The sequence below is a fragment of the Saccopteryx bilineata genome, chromosome X (assembly GCF_036850765.1).
Source record: "Saccopteryx bilineata isolate mSacBil1 chromosome X, mSacBil1_pri_phased_curated, whole genome shotgun sequence".
NCBI lineage: Eukaryota > Metazoa > Chordata > Mammalia > Chiroptera > Emballonuridae > Saccopteryx > Saccopteryx bilineata.
Window position 1 is genome coordinate 40,508,568 of NC_089502.1, and position 22,876 is coordinate 40,531,443.

At 45.8% G+C, this 22,876-nt stretch overlaps 1 protein-coding gene across 8 annotated transcripts in view; it reads right to left on the minus strand.

Annotated features, from left to right (window-relative positions):
• TMEM164 (transmembrane protein 164) overlaps nucleotides 1-22,876 on the minus strand; it is a 195,547-nt gene that overhangs the window by 15,665 nt on the left and 157,006 nt on the right. For all 8 annotated transcript variants that reach the window (XM_066250296.1, XM_066250295.1, XM_066250289.1 and 5 more), the window contains one exon: nucleotides 18,275-18,353. In XM_066250296.1, the coding sequence (XP_066106393.1) occupies nucleotides 18,275-18,353 (79 nt within the window). The remainder of the gene's footprint in view (nucleotides 1-18,274; nucleotides 18,354-22,876) is intronic.

The window sequence follows — 22,876 nt, forward strand, 5'->3', positions numbered from 1 at the left end:
TACCTGTTTCTTTTTACCTTTATTTTAGTGTAATTATTATATTAGAACATTTGAAGTTACCTATGTGGCTCGCATATCTTTTTTTGTATTTTTCTGAAGCTGGAAACGGGGAGAGACAGTCAGACAGACTCCCGCATGCGCCCGACCAGGATCCACCCGGCACGCCCACCAGGGGCCACGCTCTGCCCACCAGGGGGCAATGCTCTGCCCATCTGGGGCGTCGCTCTGCCGCAACCAGAGCCACTCTAGCGCCTGGGGCAGAGGCCAAGGAGCCATCCCCAGCGCCCGGGCCATCTTTGCTCCAATGGAGCCTTGGCTGCGGGAGGGGAAGAGAGAGACAGAGAGGAAGGAGGGGGGTGGAGATGCAAATGGGCGCTTCTCCTATGTGCCCTGGCCGGGAATCGAAGCCGGGTACCCCGCACGCCAGGCCGACGCTCTACCGCTGAGCCAACCGGCCAGGGCCATGGCTCGCATATTTTTATTGGACAGTACATGTCTATACTCACTGTCTAGAATTCCTCTCTTCCAATTCTGTCTTAACCTGGTCTGATCAGGCTTCCACCAAAACAACTCTCATCACGATGACAAATAACTGCCTGACCAGGCAATGGTACAAGGGAAAGAGCGTCGGACTGGGATGTGGAGGACCCAGTTTCGAAACCCCAAGGTTGCCAGCTTGAGTGCGGGTTCATTTGGTTTGAGCAAGGCTTACCAGCTTGAGCCCAAGGTCGCTGGCTTGAGTAAGGGATCACTTGGTCTGTTGCAGCCCCCGGGTCAAGGCACATATGAGAAAGCAATCAATGAACAACTAAGGAGACTAAGGAGCCAAAACAAAGAATTGATGCTTCTCATCACTCTCCCTTTTGGTCTGTCTGTCCCCCTGTCCCTCTCTCTGTCTCTGTCTCTGTCACACACACACACACACACACACACACACACACACACACACACGATCACAAATAACCTTTTCATTGCTAAATCCAATGGTCAATTCTCAGGCCTCATCTTATGTTCCCTTTTGTTCTTGAAACATTCTTCAGTTGGCTTTGGGAATGCTACTGTCTCTTTAATTCCTCTCCTGACTTCTCAGTCTACTTTACTGGTTTCTCCTCATCCCCTTGACCTCTAAATGATAAAGAGAATCATCAGAGTACAGAACTCGGAGCTTTTCCCTATATACTTTTATTCCCTAGGGATTTCAAACTATTTCATGGCTTTAATATAATCTATGTGCTGATAACTCCAACCATTACAACTCAGCCTGGACCTCTGCCTTGAACTCCAGACTCACATAGCTCACAGCTTACTCAATACTGTACTTGGATATCTAAAGGGCATCTCACTCTTTAATCCAACATCTAATCTTAGCTCCTGTGGTAGACTGTAACAGTACTGGCTCCCAGTGAATCACGCTATCATGGTATCTACACCCTTATGTATTACCCTCTAACAATGATTTGGCCCTGCGGCTCACATGGCTCAGCCAATGTAACTTGCTTTGTTCAATGGCACATCATCAAAACAGATGCAACAAGAGGCTTGATAAGTACTTACATATTCCCTCTTGAAATGCTACCCTAAGACACCGCCCCCCCTACCATGAAGGGCCACCCACAGCCCTAAGAACAAAATATCTAGTTCTTATAATGGTCTATAAGGCTCCATATGTGGGGTTTCGTGCTTGTTTATTTATTGTTGGGGGTGCAGAGGGAAGTGTTCTTTCGGTTAACTGTTGTGTAACATTCCCAAAACCTAGTGGCTTACATCAATGACTTATTATTTATCATAACTGTGTACATTGACTGGTTTGTTCTTTACCAAATTTCATATGTTGATATCTTAACCCCAATGTGATAATATTTGGATATGGGGCCTTTAGGAGGTAATTACGGTTGGATGTGGTCCTGAGGGTGCGGCTTTCATGAATGGGATTAGCGCCCTTATAAGAAGAGGCCAGAAAAATCCCTTGCCCCTTCCACCATGTAAGGACACAGCAGAAAGATGGCCATCTGTAAACTAGGAAGTAGGCTCTCACCAGACCCTGAAACTGCTAGTGTCTTCATTAGTGAGGAAATAAATTTCTGTTGTTTAAGCCACCTAGTCCATGGTATTTGTTATGGCATCCCAAGCTATATCACTTTCTTAGCCATTGAGTGCAAACTCAAGTCAGATTTTTCTTCACCTAGGCATTTGACTGAATGAACTGTTTAAGGTACAAGGAAGTGGAGGCTGTCCTGAGTTGGAGTCCGTATGGAATGTCCATCTTGTTGGCCTTCTAGGCTGAGATGCTAGAGAGCTCACTCAGGCCAGGCTTCACCCTCGAAGTACAAACTATGGGATGACAGTCACACAGCCTATGACAGTCACACAGCCTATGGCCAAGGCAACTTAAAAACCCAACTTTACCATGAGGATCAGAGAGTCAGCTCTCTGCCAGCTGCACACAAAATGAGGACCCTGAGCTAGCAAAGAATTCATCAGGTGAACCTGGCCTAAAAGAATAACCATTGGAGTTCAGTGACCCAGGTTCTAGCTTCTACTCTTACCAAGTTGCTGTGTGAGCATCTATGTGGGTCAAAAACCCTCTAAGCATCAGTGTCCCTCTAACACAGAAATCCCAGGCTCTCCCTCCCTCCCTTTCAGGAGCACTGTATGGATAAAAAAGCTAAAGAAGCATGTAGATACTTTAGAGAACAGTGTTATTTAAACATAGCACACCATTATGCCTCACAGAGTTCTGCGGTTAGCTATCAGCTGGGTCTGGGGTGATCTTTCCACAAGAGGGGGACCAACTCTTGGATCATTTGAGACAATGAGACTTAACCTTCATTCTATATCACAATCCCCTACGGGGCTGGCTCTCAAACATGAGTTGACACCAGAATTCCCCAGAAGGCTTGTTAAAAAGCAGTTTGCTGGGCCCTGGCCTGTTGGCTCAGTGGTAGAGCGTCGGCCTGGCATGCGGGAGTCCCGGGTAACCCGGCCGGGGTACACAGGAGAAGCGCCCATCTGCTTCTCCACCCCTCCCCCTCTCCTTACTGTCTGTCTCTCTCTTCCCCTCCCGCCGCCAAGACTCCATTGGAGCAAAGTTGACCCGGGTGCTGAGGATGGCTCTGTGGCCTCTGCCTCAGGCGCTAGAATGGCTCTGGTTGCGACAGAGTGACGTCCCAGATGGGCAGAGCATCGCCCCCTGGTGGGCATGCCGGGTGGATCCCGGTCAGGCACATGCGGGAGTCTGTCTGCCTGCCTCCCCGTTTTCGGCTTCAGAAAAATACAAAAAAAAAACAAACAAAAAGAAACAAAAACAGTTTGCTGGGTCCAACGCCAGGGTCTCTAAATTCAGTAGATTTGGGGCAGGGCCTAGAATCAGGAATCTGAGAATTTGTACCTCTAAGTTTCCTCAGTTGGCTGCTGCTGGGGCTGCTGATGATCCTAGGACCATAGTTTGAGTACCTCTGTCCTAGAGAATGTTTAGAAAATGCAGATCCCTGGGCCCTGCCCCAGAGACTTGAATCTAGGATATGAGTGGGCCCTGGAATTTTCATTTTAGTAACAACCACATGCTAGGTCCTCCGACCCCACAGGAGAAACACCGACTCGGGAAGACCTGGAGCTGGAAGAGATACCAAAAGGCTGGGGAACAGCGGCCAGCAGAAGGGCCACAATCTGGCAAGATGTCGGAAGGAGTGTCTTTGGGAAGCTGATAAGATTAAGTGGGAAATAATCTTCCGCTCCCACAACGTGTTACTGAGCCTCAGTTCCTTCCTCCTTAGCAGGGAGGTCTTCAGAAACTCACCTCCCCGCCCTTTTGCAAAAGGTTAGGCCTTGGTCAGTTTTTCAAATTCCCAGCTCTCCTCCCTCCTCAAGAGCTTTCGGAATCTACCTGAGTCCCTTATCCTTTCTGCAGCCCCTTGCCTGACCAGCATAGTGAGAGTGAAAAGCTAGTTAAAGAGAAAAGGCTTTTCCAGCTTCCTGAGGCTTGCTGTGCAGGAAGGACATTGGGATAATGGGGGGAGGGGGCAGGGAACACGCAGCACGGCATGGAACTAGGGTTAAGAGGACCTTGGGGCCAATTTTCAAGCGCTCATTGGCTAAAGTGCTTTGGCTTTAACTGGTCTAGAAGCTAGCACAGGCACTGTATCCCCACCCTCACCCTCCAGGAAACAAGCTTAGAGCCCACTCAAGAGACAAGGGGGAATCAAACAACAGTGGGGTTCTTTTCTTATACCGCAGTTTCCAGAAATGTCTACAAAGACCATGAGATTTGCCTGTACTTCAAAACAAGCCTAAGGGGCCACCACTCCCAATTCTGAGACAGGAGCGCCCTCTAGTGAAACAGGAAGGGCTTTCCAGGAAGCCTGGAAGCAAGGCTTCTTTACCTTCCTCCCGCCAGACAGGAACCCGTCTGGCAGCGTGGGGACATGAACAAATCCCTTCTCTGAACAATGTTTTAAATGCATAAAATAAAAGGAAAAGGGCTATAAAATAAGCCAATGATATTAACGGTTATTAAAATAGGTAAACAGATTTGAAATACAGTCCTCCAGTGTTTCTTTATTAATGCATTTTATTATAAGATCTAGCCATATGTCTAATTACTAGCATAATTTCAAAGCAGTGGGAAGCTAGACAGTATTCTGATCTGTCCGCAACCACTGTAATGTGATAGGAAGCCATCTGTGATTGCGACTGACAACAAAGGCGCAGGTGCGCTTGTTGCCTACATTCATGGGCTACACTTCTGCAGGAGGTTAGTGACAAGAAAAAACGTGATTTTTTTCTTTATCCAAGTTAATGGCCCCTTAATTCCTATTTGTGAACTCTAGGTTAAGTGACGCTTACTAAATAAAAGAACAATAAGCAACCAACAAAAAAAAGCCTCCACAGAGATGAAGAGAAGGGAGTTGAGGTGGGCGGGGTAGCAGGTCTTCTGTCGCCAGCCAGCCGTACAGGTGCCGAAGCTGTGCAGGCAGTCATCATACACCCAGCACGCAGCTGACTTGCCTCCAAACCTGGTGGCACCATCAACAAATCCTCTATACCTTCCGTGTCTGCACAGCACGGCCCTTTTAGCTCCTCACTCTAAGGAGACCTGGCTCTCCCCGGAGGACACGACTTCTCCCTCTGGCTGCTCTGAACAGAGGCTGCTTTTCTCATCCCCCTATTCTCACAGAAACTTTTTTTTGGGAGGAAGGGGAGTTGAAGACTCTATTAGCCCCTCATTACTGCTTTTAGATATTTGCTCTTCTGTTTTCTCCTTTCAAGCCCCAGCTTCTTTTCCTAGTCACTGCTCCCCACAGTCCTCCAGGTCATTACCAGGTTCATCCGGGCTCATCCACAGTAGGCCTTTTCCTGCCAGCATTCGGGTGATCTCAACATCCATGCAGGTGCTGCTTCCACCAGCCTCACCTCATGGCTTCTTGAACTTCCTGCCTACAGATCGGCCAGCCCTGCTCTACCCCCCCTCACCTACAACCACTTTCAATCAGCACTGACAATCACCCTGCCTCAGTCAGGTTCACCTGATTGTGGTCAGACACAGCTTCCCGAGTTTCAGCTCTCATGTTCGCATTCCTCCCATGCATAAGCCATAGCTCTTTGTGACCTCTGAGCACCTGACGCCCCAATCTCCCTGCAGGGATTTCCTCCCGGGTCTGCAGCTCTCTCCCAGCCTCCCCTCCTTCCACACCAGGTTGGACCCCATGACCAATCACCTGAACTCTCACACTGGCGCCCTCAACCTCCTGCTGGGCAGAGGGTACTCTTCATGCCTCCTGCCCCACATTCCTACCTCCTCTGTCACTAGTTTTTCCTCAGGGGTGGCCTGCTAAAGGTGAGAACCTACGAAACTGTTCAGACCACATTTTATTACACTAGCAGGCAGAGTCATGGTACATTAGCAAGCAGACATCACACTAATAATAGCAAATTTATACAAGTGCGAACTAAGTGACAGGCACTATTTTGAGCGTTTACATACATAAATACATTTAATGCTCATTACAACCCTTTGAGGAAGTACTACTATTCTTATATTATAGATGAGGAAATTAAAGCACAGAGAAGTTAAGGAACTTGTCCAAGGTCACACATGTAGTAAGTAACAGAATCAGGACTGAAAACAGGTAGGTCAGCTTCAACATTTGCTGTATTTCCCCATGTATAAGACGCACGTTCTTCCGAAAAACTTGGGGTCTAAAACTGGGTGCGTCTTATACAGTGGTTGTAGGGGGTTTTTAACTTGCATTTCCTGCTTTTTCACGCTTGTTTTTGCACTCCTTGTTGTAGATGAATAAAACTTGAGTTCAATAACTTTATGTAATACATTTATTTTTCAAATTTCGGGCCTCGAAATTAAGGTGCATCTTATGCATTGGAGCGTCTTCTCCATGGAGAAATAAGGTAAATCTCAGAAGAATCTGTCTGGGGCAGGCAGGCCTGTTCACCTGCCTCTCTAACTTCTCACTTCCTTTGACTAGGCGGGAAGTAAGCTCGGGACCATTCTGTATATCAGTCCACCTTACATTCGCAGGGTGCGTACAGAGCAAGCGGTTCGTTTAGGTGTCAGCACAAAGCTGCACACTCTAGCCCTGTCTGCCTAAGGAGCCCTGCCTGCACTGGATGGAGGCACCGGGTGCCTGCTCAGCAAAGAACAAAGTGGCATTCTGTTTCCCGTTCTGCTATTGTTCCTGAGTGACCTTCCCTTGGGTGGAAACCCTAAAGGAGGACAGTGGGTGGCAGCGTTACCAAACTCTGCCACGAACCCTGAACACCCCTTGCGTTCTGGATCTTCCGTGCCATTGGCCATATTTACAACGTGTCAAACTTGGATGGATCCCTCCAGCCAGATGTTCTGCTTCGTCCCTGAGCCTGCTGAGTCCTCCTGGAGAAAACAGGGTGGCTGTACAAACTGGTGTTGTAAAAACGCACAAAAATTTGTTTCAGGTGGATCTCCTCAGTGCTAGTCACCAAAGCTCGAGAGCTATGCTGTTCAAGTACTGCTGACGCTTGAACAATAGGGGGTTAGAAACATTGATCCCCACTAAGCAGAAAACTCGACTTTAGACTCCCAGTTTCCCCTTGTTATCTGCAGGGGATTGGTTCCAGGACCAGCACAAATACAAAAATTCATGGATGCCCAAGTTCCTTATACAAAATGACATAGAACAATGCATACAGTTGGCCCTCTGCATCCATAAATTCCCAACCGTTGACTTTGTGTTCAGTCTGAAATTGGGTGAATCCATGGATGTAAAATCCACAGATTTAGAGGGCCAACTCTGTATTTATTGAAAATATCCACTGTAAGTATTTGTGAAGTTCAAACCTGTGTTGATCAAGGATCAACTGTAGTAGCTACTGAAGATAGGTAGCTATTTCAATTTCATTAAACTGAAGTCAAATTAGAAATTCCTCAGTCCTAGTTCCTTCTAGTCGCAATAAGCCGTATTTCATCTGCTGGTGCTACCATGTTGAACGAATCAAACAAAGAATATCTCCATCAAAGCAGAGCTATCCCTGAACAGTACCCAAACAGTCAAGAATGATCTCCTCCCATTTCCTGCAGCACTTGCTCCTTTTGTTACTACTCTTCTCAATCTTCCACAAACTGCTTCCATTTTCTGCAGTTGTCATTACCTCGTAATTTATCCACTCCCTTTTCTCTCTAGTACCTTCAATTTTCCCTCTCACTACTGGCCTTCATCTTAGCACTTTGATATGCCTAGCCTTGGGTAGGGAGGAGAGGGGAGTACTGGAAAAGGAATGACAGTAGCAAGAAAAGGGGAAAGTAAGGAGAAAAATCCCTCCCTTGGCTCTGCAGCACCCTGAACCACCCCTTCCTTACCAGCCTGGACTTCCTCTTCCTTCCCATCCCCACTTCTCTAACCCACTGACCCTCCTGGAACTCTCTGAAACAATGCGGCACTCTTGAGTACTACTATTTGATGAACACTTCTATCGCCCTAGTTTCCAAAACAACCAATCACTCCCATCCCTCTGACCATTCCTGCCATCTCCTTACACTCTTCTTCCTTTGTCTGTTATCCACAGGTGGATGCCCCTCAACCTTTTTCTGAGTTCTATTTCTTCCCCATGTACACAGTTACCCTGGACCACCTCATTAACTCCATGTTGGTATCTACCACCTTTAGAGCAATGATACTGCATTTAGCCTCTATCGCACACTCCTCTGAACAGGTCCAGAATATTCCATTGACTGCCTCTTGGACAACTCAACCCGGATAGCCCAGAAGTATCTGAAACCCAAGTAATATTTCCTGGCCCCAAACCATGTAATATTATAACCAAGTCATATTACCCCCCCCCCCAAACCATGCTCCTTCCTTCTATGCCTGTGTGGCAAACCTCTTTATAAAGACCACCCACTTTTGCAGTGCTGGTCAACCTGGTCCCTCCTGCCCACTAGTGGGCATTCCAGCTTTCATGGTGGGTGGTAGCGGAGCAACCAAACGGTGCTGTGATTGGCCCACCATGAAAGCTGGAACACCCACTAGAGGGCGGGAGAGACCAGGTTGACCAGCACTACAAAAGTGGGCAGGTTTTTATAAAAAGGTTCACCATCACAGTTCTATGCTCTCTCTCCATTAGCAGCACCCTATCCCCCTCTCCCCCTTCCCACCAGTGACTCAAGCAGAAATCTTGGAACCTCACCGACGTTACCTTCTCCATCATTCCAACTGCATCTTAATTACAATAAACACTACCAACTGATCATTTATTATCAGTTTAAATTAATATTTAAAATTTATCTCAGTCGCATATCCTCATGTCTTGAAAAGGTGAAAATATGAGACTACTTCCACCTAGTGGCAACACACAGATAAACAATGAGATAAGACCATTTTAACACTCAAAATAAGCATAATTCAAACTGAAACTGAATTGATATATCATTATTTTTACCCATCACATAGGCTAAATCTTTTTTTTTAATATTTTATTTATTGATATTTTTAGAGAGAGAGGAGTAAGAGAGAGAGACAAAGAGAGAGAGAAGGGGGAGGAGCAGGAAGCATCAACTCCCATATGTGCCTTGACCAGGCAAGCCCAAGGTTTCGAACCGGCGACCTCAGTGTTCCAGGTCGACGCTTTATCCCACTGCTAGGCTAAATCTTAAAAGTTTGAAATACACTCTTTTGGTGAGGCTATGTAGAAATAGGCACTCGTACACATTACTAGTGAGCATTTAAATTGGTATAATTTTATGGATTGGAGAATATCCATCAAAATAAAAAAAACACACACCCTCTGATTCAGCTATTCTACTTGCAGGGGTTTGTTGTACAGATATACTTGCACACAAGCAAAATGGCATTAGTACAAGGTCATTTAGGGCAATGTTACCTATATTAGCAAAATATTTGAAACAACCTAAATGTCTATCAACAGGAGACAGAATAAAGTATGGTATAGTGTTGCAGCTTTGTGTTATGTCTAACAGCAAAAACCCCTGAGCCATACCAGTGTCAAATTCTGGGTCTTCTGCTTAGTATCTGAGTGTCAGTTTCCTCATTTAAAAGAGAGGTAACAGTAACATTTACCTACAGGGACTGTGGTGGGGATTAAATGAGTAAATCTGAGGAGCTTGCAACAACGTCATCTGCCATGTCATAGTGCTATATAAAGTGTTGCTATTTTTATTACACTGTATTTTATCACCCACACAATGGAACACAAGCTGCTCTGGAAAAGAATGCAAAAGCTTCCTACGGACTTATATGGAAAAGTGGCTAAGAAATACTGCTAAGCAAAATAGTAACAACGGCAACAAAACAGTTGTGTAGTAGTACCCTTTTGGAAGATGTTCGTTTTAAGGAAGAGGAAAATGAAATACTTCTCAAATTTACTTATATATTCAAAACAAACTTTGGAAGGATAGGCGAAAGCAAAAAATATGGTGTTTACTTGTGGGTTTGTCAGGGAGGTGTGTGGCTGGGAGAAAGGAAGGTAAGTTTTCACAAAATGACTTTTTGCATCTTAGATTTTGAGGTACAGATGGTCCCTGACTTACAATGGTTGTTGACATGATTTTTCGATTTTACAGTAGTGTGAAAGCAATACACATTCAGTAGAAACCATACCAACAATTTCGAACTTGGATCTTTTCCCAGGTTAGCAATATGCGGTAGTATATTCTCTACTGATGCTGGACAGCGGCTCCCAGTCAGCCACATGATCACGAAGTAAACACTGATACTCTAAAGCAGGGATCTCAAACTCGCGGCCCGCCGAACAATTTTTTTTTTTTTTAATTTTTTTTTTTAATTTTTTATTTATTCATTTTAGAGAGGAGAGGGAGAGACAGATAGAGAGAGAGAGAGGAGAGACAGAGAGAGAGGAGGGGGGGAGGAGCTGGAAGCATCAACTCCCATATGTGCCTTGACCAGGCAAGCCCAGGGTTTCGAACCGGTGACCTCAGCATTTCCAAGTCGACGCTTTATCCACTGTGCCACCACAGGTCAGGCCCGCCGAACAATTTTGTGCGGCCTGCAGACTAATCCACGAAGCTCAAAATATTTTGGATAAAATTAAGTAAGCCTAGGGGCCTACTTGTATTTTTCATTTCTCTAGCATCCTAGCTAGATATTAGCTTAGTTAACAGCAGTTGTGATGCGAACTAGTTTCTGGTCGTTTTGTGACACTGAGTAAACTGCATGTACGGCTGTGATCTTGCTCTGCGGCCCACATGCTGAGTTGAGTTTGAGACCCCTGCTCTAAAGCATATTCATTGTTAGATGGTTTTGTCCAACTGGAGGCTAATGTATGTGTTCTCAGCATGTTTAAGGTAGCTAGGGAAAACTGTGATGTTGGTTCGGTGGGTTAGGTATATTAAAGGCATTCTCAACTTATTTTCAACTCACTATGGGTTTATCAGGCCATAACCCCATTGTAAGTTGAGGAGCATAGGTATATTAATGAATTATGTAGGCAAAGAATCAAAAGGAAAAACAAACTGATTTTATGCCATTTCCTAAAACTTTCACTGGCTTCCCACAGCCTTTAGAATAAAGGCAAGTCCCTGACCATGGCCAGAAAGCCCTCCAAACCTGACCGCTGCCTTCCCCTCAGGTCCCTTCCGCCCTCCCCAGCTCTCCTTCCTGCTGCAGTGCTCTTGCACAGGCCATTTATCCGGCTGTACGGGTTCGCCTCTCCTGATCCTGCAGCTCCCTTGTAAACTCCTCTACTCATCCTTCAGCTCCCAGTAAAAATGTCACTTCCTCAGGGAACTCTCCCCCAAACCTCCAACCCAGGTCAGCTTGTGCTATTATAAGCTCTTGTAAGAGCACATTCCTTCCCTTCAGAGTACTTACCTCAGTTATACAGAGTGGGGCAAAAGTAGGTTTATACTTGTTTGTATGGAAAATAATACAATAATGAATAAATAATAATACAAGTATAAACTCTGTTTTCCATAGTCACAACCGGAAACCCACTTTGGCCCCACCCTACACATTTTCATATGTATGACTGTTTGATTCACGCCTGCCTCCCCACAATAATGGTCTGGAAAAGACAATATGTACTCTATAAGGGAACGGGTGGTATCTGATTTTCGCTTATCAGGGCACCCCAGAGGCCAGTGCAGAGCCTGGCAGAAGTAAGGCACATGATGGTTTGAGCAAAAGCTCACCAGCTTGGACCCAAGGTCGCCGGCTTGAACAAGGGGTTACTCGGTCTGCTGAAGGCCCACAGTCAAGGCACATATGAGAAAGCAATCAATGAACAACTAAGGTGCTGCAATGCACAACGAAAACCTAATGATTGTTCGAAACCCTGGGCTTGCCTGGTCAAGGCACATATGGGAGTTGATGCTTCCAGCTCCTCCCCCTTCTCTCTCTCTGTCTCTCTGTCTCTCTGTCTCTCTCCTCTCTAAAAAATGAATAAATAAAATTAAATTATAAAAAAAGAACTTAAAAAAAAGCAAGTTTAATTAAAAAAAAAAAGAAAACCTAATGATTGATGCTTCTCATCTCTCCGTTCCTGTCTGTCTGTCCCTGTCTATACCTCTCTCTGACTCTCTCTCTCTGTCTCTTAAAAAGAAAAGAAATAAGGCACATGAAAATATGTTGCTATGATTTGAATGTTTGTGTCCTCCCAAATTCATATAGTGCAATCCTCACCCCCAAAGATAACAGTATTAGGAGGTCTGGCCTTTGGCAGGTACTTAGGTCCTGGGGGTGGGGCACTCCTGAATGGGATCAGTGCCTTAAAAAGATGCTCCGGGCCCTGGCCGGTTGGCTCAGCGGTAGAGCATCGGCCTGGTGTGCGGGGGACCTGGGTTCGATTCCCGGCCAGGGCACATAGGAGACATGCCCATTTGCTTCTCCACCCACCCGTTCCTTCCTTCCTTTCTGTCTCTCTCTTCCCCTCCCGCAGCCAAGGCTCCATTGGAGCGGGGATGGCCCGGGCGCTGGGGATGGCTCCTTGGCCTCTGCCCCAAGCGCTAGAGTGGCTCTGGTCGCGGCAGAGCGACGCCCTGGAGGGGCAGAGCATTGCCCCCTGGTGGGCACAGCATCGCCCCTGGTGGGCGTGCCGGGTGGATCCCGGTCGGGCGCATGCAGGAGTCTGTCTGACTGTCTCTCCCCGTTTCCAGCTTTAAAAAAAAAAAATCAATAAATAAAATAAAATAAAAAAAGATGCTCCGGAGGGACCCCTCACCTGCCCACCATGGGAGAACGCACAAGGTGCTGCCTATGAGCCAGGAAGAGGGCCTTCCTCAGAAGGTGATGATGTTAGCATCTTGATTTGGACTTCCAAAATCCCAGAACTATGACAAATAAACTTAGGTGTTTTTATAAGCTACCCAATCAGTGGTTATGTTGTCATTTCAGCCTGAATAGACTAAGACATATAGATGAATGAATTAATCAGATATAGAGGTAGGGCTGATTCCCAAGTTTTATTGGGGTAACTGGGTGGTATCATCTCTCAAAAAAACAAAAACAAAAACAAAAAACAAACAAAAAAAACAGCACTGGAAGAGAAGCAAAGCCAATGGGGCAGATAAGGAAGGAGCACAGCCTGGACAGATGAGGAGTGAGTCCGAGGTGTGCTTGGTGCAGCACCGCATCCAGGTGCAGATGCTGAGTAAGAATACGAAACTGAATCTCCTAAGTCTGGGTTGCAAAGAGCAATGCAGTACCATCATGAACAGACTGCTGGTTAAACCGGGTGAGCTCATGAGACCATGCCAGGAGCAGCAAACAAAAAGTAAGCCCATGGCCTGACCAGGCGGTGGCGCAGTGGATAGAGCATCGGACTGAGATGCAGAAGATCCAGGTTCGAGACCCCAAGGTCGCCAGCTTGAGTGTGGGCTCATCTGGTTTGAGCAAAAGCCCACCAGCTTGAACCCAAGGTCGCTGGCTCCAGCAGGGGGTTACTCGGTCTGCTATAGCCCCATGGTCAAGGCACAGATGAGAAAGCAATCAATGAACAACTAGGTTTCATTGCAATGCGCAATGAAAAACTAATGATTGATGCTTCTCATCTCTCTCCGTTCCTGCCTGTCTGTCCCTGTCTACCCCTCTCTCTGATTCACTCTGTCTTTGTAATAAATAAATAAATAAATAAATAAATAAATAAAATTAAAAAGAAAAGGTAAGCCCATGACAGAACTCTGGGGAAATCAACATCTCAGAGGATGAAGGAGAAAGAACTAAAGGAGATAGGAAGACATAGGCAGTGAGGTAGGAAAGCCAAGAGAGGAGGAGGTTTGGGGAGCCCTGAGAGCAGCACCTTAGCTATGGAACCACTTATTGATATATTATTATGTTCGTATGTCCTCAATCTATTGACTTTTTCCTGAACTATATTTGTTTATAAGAGAAACTTTATATTACCTATGAAATCCTGGATTCATTGCATCAGATATTTATTTTAATACACATTAAAGACATAACTATTTTCTTAATGTTTTTTTCTATACCACCGGAAATTACCTCACAAGGTGTTGAGAGCACAATTATAACAGGAACCTTGACATTTTGGTGGCCCAACTCTGAACGACTTGAGAACTTTTCTCTAGTAGGCCAAGACTGGGCACTGGGTTTGGACACTAGTCTCAGTGCAAGGGGCAAGGGAGTGAGATACTTTCAGGAGCTGGTGAAAGGAAAGTTCCAGTCGTTAGTCATAGTGGTGTAAGCCGATTGGGAAAAGGAGGAGGCTAAAAGGATTAGAGATTTGGGTCAAAGAATGGGACATAGAGGCTTATGATCTCAGACAGAGGAGTTTTAGGGGAAGGGAGAAGGCAAGGTCCAGATGGCTGAAGAGAAGCAGATGTAGAAGTCCCTGAAATAAGAAACCCAAACCTTGAAGAGCTGGGGTGGAATGAGCAGTCCTCACTGATGGTCTCTCAGGATGCTGGCTAGCACTGTAATGGAAAAATGTGCCTGACCAGGCAGTGGTGCAGTGGATAGAGCATCGGACTGGGATGTGGAGGACGCAGGTTCGAGACCCCAAGGTCGCCAGCTTCAGCATGGGCTCACCTGGTTTGAGCAAGGCTCACCAGCTTGAGCCCAAGGTTGCTGGCTCAAGCAAGGGGTCACTCGGTCTGCTGTAGCCCCCTGGTCAAGGCACATATAAGAAAGCAATCAATGAACAACTAAGGAGCCGCAATGAAGAATTGATGCTTCTCATCTCTCTCCCTTCCTGTCTGTCCCAGTCTCTGACTCTCTTTGTCTCTGCCACACACAAAAAAATGTGACAGCCCATGGGCCAAAGACATCTAGGAATGTGGGGCAAGTGACAAGGGGTTAGGTGGTAGTGGTGATGAAAAAGGTCAAGAGCATGATAAAGGAGAAGCATTCTCACAGAAGGTAGTGGTGAAACCATGGTGTAGAAGAGACAGTGGAGAGCTGGGCAGCATATGGGGCTGAGAAGAAAAAGCAGTCTCCATTAGAGAGAGATGCAGGCAAGAGATAGGACTTTGTATTCTGTGGAGAGCTGGTGGGGGAGGCTAGGAAGTTACACAAAAATATAGTACCAGAGCTTCCAAGAGCAAAGGGCTAGGAGGAGAAGAAACAGAAAGCAGCAGCCAGGTGGGTGGAAGGAAAGAGCAGTGTGGACAGATATGGTGGTGCAGAAGGACTGAAGGAACAAGGGATGAATGGAGTTCCCGCGAAGCACCACCCAGCCCCCTCAAAACCACAGGAAGAAGCAGAAGTGTGTCTCTTAGGAAAACAGAGCTCCTGGGAACAAGAGATACCTCTAGGAAAGCTATCTTGCCTTGGGTAAAAACCCAAGCCAGTTATTTGTGGAGAATTACAAGAGATTTCTAGGGAAGAGAAGCCCAAACTCTAAGCTTTTTTGGTTTATAGGGAATAATCTCCCCATTTCTCACTCCAGATCCACTTCCCCACTGCAAAGCCTCGGACCAAGGCTCCGACTGAAGGTGGAACCAGACTAAGGAAATCCACATTATTCTCTAAATGCTCATAAATTCCAAGTGAACAGTAGAGGGCAGCAAAGAGCCATAAAGGAAGGCGAGACCACACAAGAGCCCAGAAATGGTGGAGAAAGTGAACTAGGCTTGGGAAATCATATCGTACTCCCATAGTACCCTCTGTCACACTTATCCTGTCGCTCTACAATTGTCCATCTTCTTCCACTGATGAGGAGGGGAGACTCCCAGCCTGAAGTGGTTAGGAGACAGGTCTCTCTCTTGTAGGACAACATGGTGTGTCGGAAAGAGTAACTGGTTTGGGAGGGAATCTAGGCCGACTTTCAATCTGGGATGTGGGCAAGGTGCCTAAAATTTCTGAGCCTTGATTTTCTACTCCATGGAAGGAAGACTTTTTTTAACCAGGTTAGTTGTGATGAGAAAATAGATAAAACATGCCTAGCACAGTATCTCACTGTATGGCCAGTCGTCGCGGCCACTGTCGTGGCCATGCAAGTACAGGTTCCCATTGAATTCGGACAGACGGTGAGGAAACTGCGGAGCCAAAAACTGGTGGGTCATTCCTTTAGTCTAGCCTTGCAGCCGGCAGGCGAATAGACACAGACTGGGCTCCAAAACCCACTCATTCAGCGCTCACAAAGCTACTGACACATCTGGGTTTTCTTAGAATCAAAGCCCCCCCCCCCCCACCAGTCTAAGTGAGCTCTGGTTCCTCATCTGCCAACATGGCTTCTTACTCTGCAAAACTGGCTTCTCTCTGCTTCCCTTCCATCTTGGCTTCTTCTTTTCTCAGCACACTTCCTTCTCTCTGCTGTCACTCTGCAAAAACATGGCTTCCTTATCCTCCTTTCTCCTTCTTAAAACCTTTTGGTGTGAAAACCTCTCCTCTAGCACACATTAGCATAACAATGGCCCTTCCCAAGCAGGAAGGTAATTAGCAGTTTCACAGATCACATTATCTGGGCAGCCATTTTTAACAATAAAAAGTGAGCAAACTTAAAAAAAATCTTATTTTACAAACTCATTTTCCCAACACTCACACACAGTAAACAATAAAAAGTAAGCATTGATATTTACTGTGGTCATTATTACTATTACTATTATAATTATAGCATCTTCTCAGAGTCAGGTCCCAGAGGAGAGGGGGAAAAATCAGCAATACTAGGAAATAAATTAGAATTAAGACTTGGAATTCCTACTTCTTCAGCTCAGTTTCTCTAAACTATGCAGCAATAGACCTAATAGCCACAGTGGAATCAGCCACTTCTAAAAGGTGCTGCTTCCCACGTTTGTTTCTTTGTTTGTTTGCAGAGAGGGGCGGGGGCGGGGAATGGCTACTTGGTATTTTCCATTTCAGACCAGCCTAGCTCAGCTACCTGACAGATTTTCATAGGCACCTCAGAGCACAAACAGGTTTAATTAATAGCCATGCGCATTTGGCCAGAACTTGCACTGCAACCTCAGCAACCAGCAACAATGAGCGGGAGGCGTCTGGAGCCCTGAGACAGCTGCCTGTCTGGTCCCCTTCAGAATGAGACTCTCTCCAAGACTGAAGTATTAATAGGAAGCTATTTCCTGTGCCACAGGGGACAAACAAGATAAATGACAGAGGTGTCCTGGCTTTTGGGACTTCAGACTTCCTTTAAAGATCAGAGGGGAAAATAGTGCATTTAAAGGAAATTAAAAGTTAAGATCCCTTTGACAGTGTGAGACCCCAAGTGGCTGCACAGGATAAAAAGAGTCTCAAACAATATGTAGATAAGTCCTAAGAATCCTAATTGATAGAAACCAGGGGCAGGGGGCAAAGCTCTGGACTGGTAGTAGCCATCACAACAGTGGTAATGCCCTTCCTCCAGCAGGTCCCTGGATTGATGGTCCCTGCAGCTATCACATACTAGAAGTTCTTAAGATTGGTCAGGATTCCTGAGTTAAAGGAAGCACACTTTTAAACCATCTTCCAGGGAGCTCAACGGTCTATGTGGCCTTGTGTCATTTTTAGTACAATGAAAATAAAATATTTGCTGGCTGGGATGAGGTAAGGAGGGTGGGTCTCCCAGAAAACTCCCAGCAAACTCCCAGCAACCAAGATAAAAAGGCTGGTGGCTAAAACTAGAAGACAACGTCTTCCAGGTATAGGCTTTAGAAGACGATCAGAACACTGAGAAGGACCTACTCTCACATTTAGCCTAAAAGGCATAGGAACTGCCCTTCCCCTTTGTCTACTATACAGTAAAGGGAAAAGCTCATTCAAGGAGGATTGAAAGGTCACAATTCAGCTTCCATTATAGACCACCTCTCCCAGGTTAGTAGTCCCTCCCTCATAGCCAAATTCAGGTTTTCAATCATTTTAAATAAAGGTCGCTGCTTTCATGTTCCTCTTTCCTGAATCCCATAATCCCGCAGTCCCGGGACTTCTTGCCTCTTTCAGTACCTTCTTTGGTCCTGAGAGGTTGAATATCATGAGCAAGAGCACGAGGTCTGCATCTTGAGAGGGCTGAGTGCTTCCTCCTCTCCATCCATCCCATACTGCACTGAGGCAAGGGGAAGGCACTGGCACAAGCAAGTGACAGAGTGCGGGACGTTCCATGCACACCCAAACAACTACAGACAGAGAGTCCAAGGCCTAGGCCCTGGGAAAGGCAGTCAGCAGCAACAAGCTCATCCATATAGATGGTTCTGAAAAGCCCCCAGGCTCTTTGCAGGCCCCACCCGTGCCCATTTCTGCACGCGGCAGAAATCCAGCCAGGCAGCAGCTCGAGATCCCGGTAGACCCCCAAGAGGCTGTGACTCCCCCAAACAGAAGGGAGCGCACAGGCGCTGGAGTGGCACAGGGCTGTGGTTCACCGGTCTTACCTCCTTTCCAAAGCAAGTAGATGGGCACGACGTAGAGCATAACATGCTGAATGTAGTAAACCTCCAATTCAAAGGGGAGCTGGAAGAACAGGAGGGAGAGGTGTTTCAAAGCAGAAAGCACACATTTTAACAGATTCTGAACCTGAACACTCTTGCTCTTTGCAACCCACATCTTAGCAAACCCTTGCATTTTACCAGTTCACCTCCCTTCACAATCAGACAAAAAGACTGAAATGAAACTTATGACCCCGGCCAGTATTTTCCAATGTGTATTTTGCAGAGATGGTACTTCAAAAATATTCCACTAAGAAAGTTGGTTACCCTACAGCTTCTGGCTATAAAAACCAGTGTGGATTGATGCTGAGAGAGATAGAGGCTGCTGGACTCCCAGGCAGTTCCTCTTAAAAAGCCTGTGCATGGAACTTCCTCAGACTCCCTCTCTCTGAGTTCCAGCCCTGGGGCAGCAACTTGAAAGGCACCAGAGACATAGCGGGGAGGAGCTGGACTGTCCGGCATCAAGGCAAGAGAGGAGGGGGCAGCTTTTTGCCAGACAGAAGTGCTGGCAGAGGCCATCATTGCTTTTCTGAAAGCCTTCCACCCCCAACAGAGCCGACAGGCAGGCACCATATCTAAGTCTTCATCAACCTGGCTCACACTGTTTTCCCCACCCTAGTGATTCCCTGAGACCTCACACCACCCAACCCGCAGGCTCATCCAAGTAGTTTCCAGTGGCATTTCCATTCAACTGACCTCTCTTGCCTCATGCTTTGGACTTTCCTAAACTCTCTCAAACATGCAGCATCTAGTCTCTGTGTTTCCCGTGCCTCTTGCTGAGTGGCCCCAGGCCCGGCCCTAGCAGCAGCCGGCCTTGGTTCACAGCTTGGCCTTGCCTGGGCACTTCCACAAGTAGCAGCCATTTGAAGATCACTCTGTGGCTCATGCTAGGAGACACTAGGCAAGGCATAGGTACCGGCTGACCTTGTAGCTCCTAGGAGGCCTTAGAACCAGTGCACCCTGTGGATAGCTTCAGACCATGCCAGATAACAACCCTACCACCTCCAAGTGACACACGCAAAGGGCAGGATAAGTGAGCACCAAAGCCCCACTGAAGCAAGTCCTACTCCATAAGGTTGACTCCTGAACAGCAGCTCCTCTGCTGTAGATGCAGATCGTTCTAATAGCCAATCAGCCCAAGGCTCGTTTGCTCCTAGTGACATGCCAATGGCAATCAAGGCTCAACTACAACAAAATAGTGCACACAGAGCACACAGGGGCACATCCAGAAAGCCCAGGTGGGATAACATGGGCGGCTGTGTCGCTGGGTCCTACAAGACACCTACTGCACAAGGCCACGCTACCAAGTCTGGGAGACATAGCAGCTCTGCCTAATACATAGAAACAAGCACAGGGGAGAGACAAAGCAAGAAGACAAAGAAACAGGTCCCCAAGGAAATAACAGGAAAAATCTCCAGAAAAATAACTAAATAAAATGGAGGCAAGCAAATGACTAGACACAGAGTTCAAAGCACTGGCTATAAGGACACTCAAGGAACTTAGTGAGAACTTCAACAGCATGAAAAAGGACATGGAGGCAATGAAAAAATAACCAGCCAGAAATGGAGGCCACACTAACTGAAATAAAGAATAAATTACAAGGAATCAACAGTAGAGTAGATGAAGCTGAGAATCAAATCAGTTATTTATTTGCAATAAAAGGAAGCAAAAAACCAACTAATCAAAACAGCTCAAGGGAAAAAGAATCCCCCCAAAATGAGAATAGTGTAAGGAGCCTCTGGGACAAACTTCAAATGTAACACAATTCACATAATGGTGCTGGAAGGAGAAGAATGAGACCAAGAAATTTAAAACCTATTTGAAAAAATAATGGCGTAAAACTCCCCTAGCCTGGTGATGGAAATAGACATACAAGCCCATAAAGCACAGAGTCCCAAACAAGATGAACCCAAAGAGGCCCACACCAAGACATATAATTAAAATGCAAATGGTTAAAGACAAACAAACTTTAAAAGCAACAAGAGAAAAGTAGTTAGTTACCTACAAGAAAGCTCCCATCAGACTGTCAACTGATTTCTCAACAGAAACTTTGCAGGCCAAAAGGCAGGGGCAAGAAATATTCAAAGCAATGTAGAGCAAGGACCTACAAACAAGATCACTCTACCCAGCAAAGCTATCATTTAGAATCAAAGGACAAATAAACAGCTACCTAGACAAGAAAAAGCTAAAAGAGTTCATTACTACCGAATCAGGATTACATGAAAGATTAAAGGTTCTTCTTTAAGAAAAAAAAATATTTTAAATATGAACAATAAAATGGCAATAAATACATATCTATCAACAATTGAGTCTTAAAAACAAAATAAATGAATAAGCAGACCAGAAACAGACTCATAGATATAGAGAACATTCTGATGGTTGCCAGATGGGAGGGGGTGCGGGGATGGGTAAAAAAGTTCAAGGGATTATGTAGTACAAATGGGTAGTTACAGAATAGTCATGGGGCTGTAAGTACACCATAGAGAATATAGCCAATGATATTCTAATAACTATGAATGCTGTCAGATTTATCGGGATGATCACTTAGTAAGTTATATAACATCTAACCACTGGGTTGTATGCCAGAAACTAATATAATATTGTATGTCAACTGTAATTGAAAAATAAAGAAAAATGATTTTAAAAATGATAAAGAAAGTTTGTTAAAAGTATAAGAAGTAACTCTTAGCCTGACCTGTGGTGGCGCAGTGGATGAAGTGTCAACCTGGAAATGCTGAGGTCGCCGGTTCGAAACCCTGGGCTTGCCTGGTCAAGGCACATATGGGAGTTGATACTTCTAGCTCCTCCCCACCTTCTCTCTCTATCTCTCTCTCCTCTGTCTCCCTCTCTCCCTTTCTCTCTCCTCCCTAAAAAATGAATAAATAAAATTTTTAAAAAAAGAAGTAACTCTTATAATATATTCCCTTGAAGATTCACCATGTATATTTAGTGGTATATGAAGGACATGGGTGGTTTCTACAGTTACACAATCTGCTTAGTACTGCTTATCGAGTGTTTCCCAAAGTTAGCTAGCCAGTGCTAGCTTTTAAAAAAATAATACTCAGTATTTATAGAATATACTGGTAAAAACACAACCTTATGTCACTTCCTCTTCCTGGTGAGTAGGTGGTGAGCTACTTGAAACCTTATTTATCATTTGACATGAAGATCATACAGAATAGGATTTGTTATTCCTAATTTCAATTTTTTAATTATTTTTTTCCTTTTTTATTTATTCATTTTAGAGAAGGGAGAGAGAGATAGAGAGAATGGGGGGGGGAGCAGGAAGCCTCAACTCCCCTATGTGCCTTGACCAGGCAAGCCCAGGGTTTCGAACTGGCAACCTCAGAATTCCAGGTTGACGCTTTATCCACTGCACAGGTCAGGCCTATTCTTAGTTTCTAGATTAAAAAAATGATTGCTAGATCCAATATAGTTTAGATTCAAGAATAAATAGTTTCCCCACTAGATATTTGAAGTCAAACCAGAGCTAACCCTACTTCTGTGTGAAGACCAAGCAATTGGGCCAATACTGTCATAGGCTGCCAAAAAAAAGTCCCCAACCATCCACCGAACAGGCCCACTCATTCACTCCGGTTTTCCTTCTCTCTGTCAATGTGGAAGCTCTGGATTACCAGGGCAGAGTGCAGTTCCAGGCTGGCATGGGCACCATACTGTAGACCAGGGGTCCCCAAACTTTTTACACAGAGGGCCAGTTCACTGTCCCTCAGACCATTGGAGGGCCGGACTATAAAAAAAAACTATGAACAAATCCCTATGCACACTGCACATATCTTATTTTAAAGTAAAAAAACAAAACAGGAACAAATACAATATTTAAAATAAAGAACAAGTAAATTTAAATCAACAAACTGACCAGTACTTCAATGGGAACTATGCTCCTCTCACTGACCACCAATGAAAGAGGTGCCCCTTCCGGAAGTGCGGCGGGGGCCAGATAAATGGCCTCAGGGGGCCGCATGCGGCCTGTGGGCCGTAGTTTGGGGACCCCTGCTGTAGACCCTGGCAGCAGGTGGAGAATGGAAATGGCTGCGGGGTTAACTGAATTCCTGCAGCTGGCAAGAGGACTGGCCTGTGGGCTTTACCCAGCCCCCAGCAACACACACCACACTCGCACCTCACGGGGAAGCCCAGAAAGACAAGGACAGCCAGGGGAAGGGTCACTGCCTGGTTCCCTACAGGATATACATGGAAGCAAGGCTATCTACTAATGAGAGGAGGCATTTATGAGCTCCCCAAGCTCCAGAGCCCACTGTGGCCTTGTGCCAAGAGTTGAAACCAAAAGATGCCAGAGCTCCCAGGGTGGGAGCTGGGACAACTGTGGTCCCTGGACAGACACTGTCTCTGGTCATTGAAAATAAAACCACATGCAGAGGAAACATTTCCCATGGATGCAGATCATGCTCAACTATAATTTTATGTTCACAGAGGGAAATGTAACATCCCACAGAAAGAGATGAGGTTTCAAGCATCTCTGTAGACCGTGTTGGAATAGCTGAGAAAAAGTCACAGGCTTTGACAATAGGC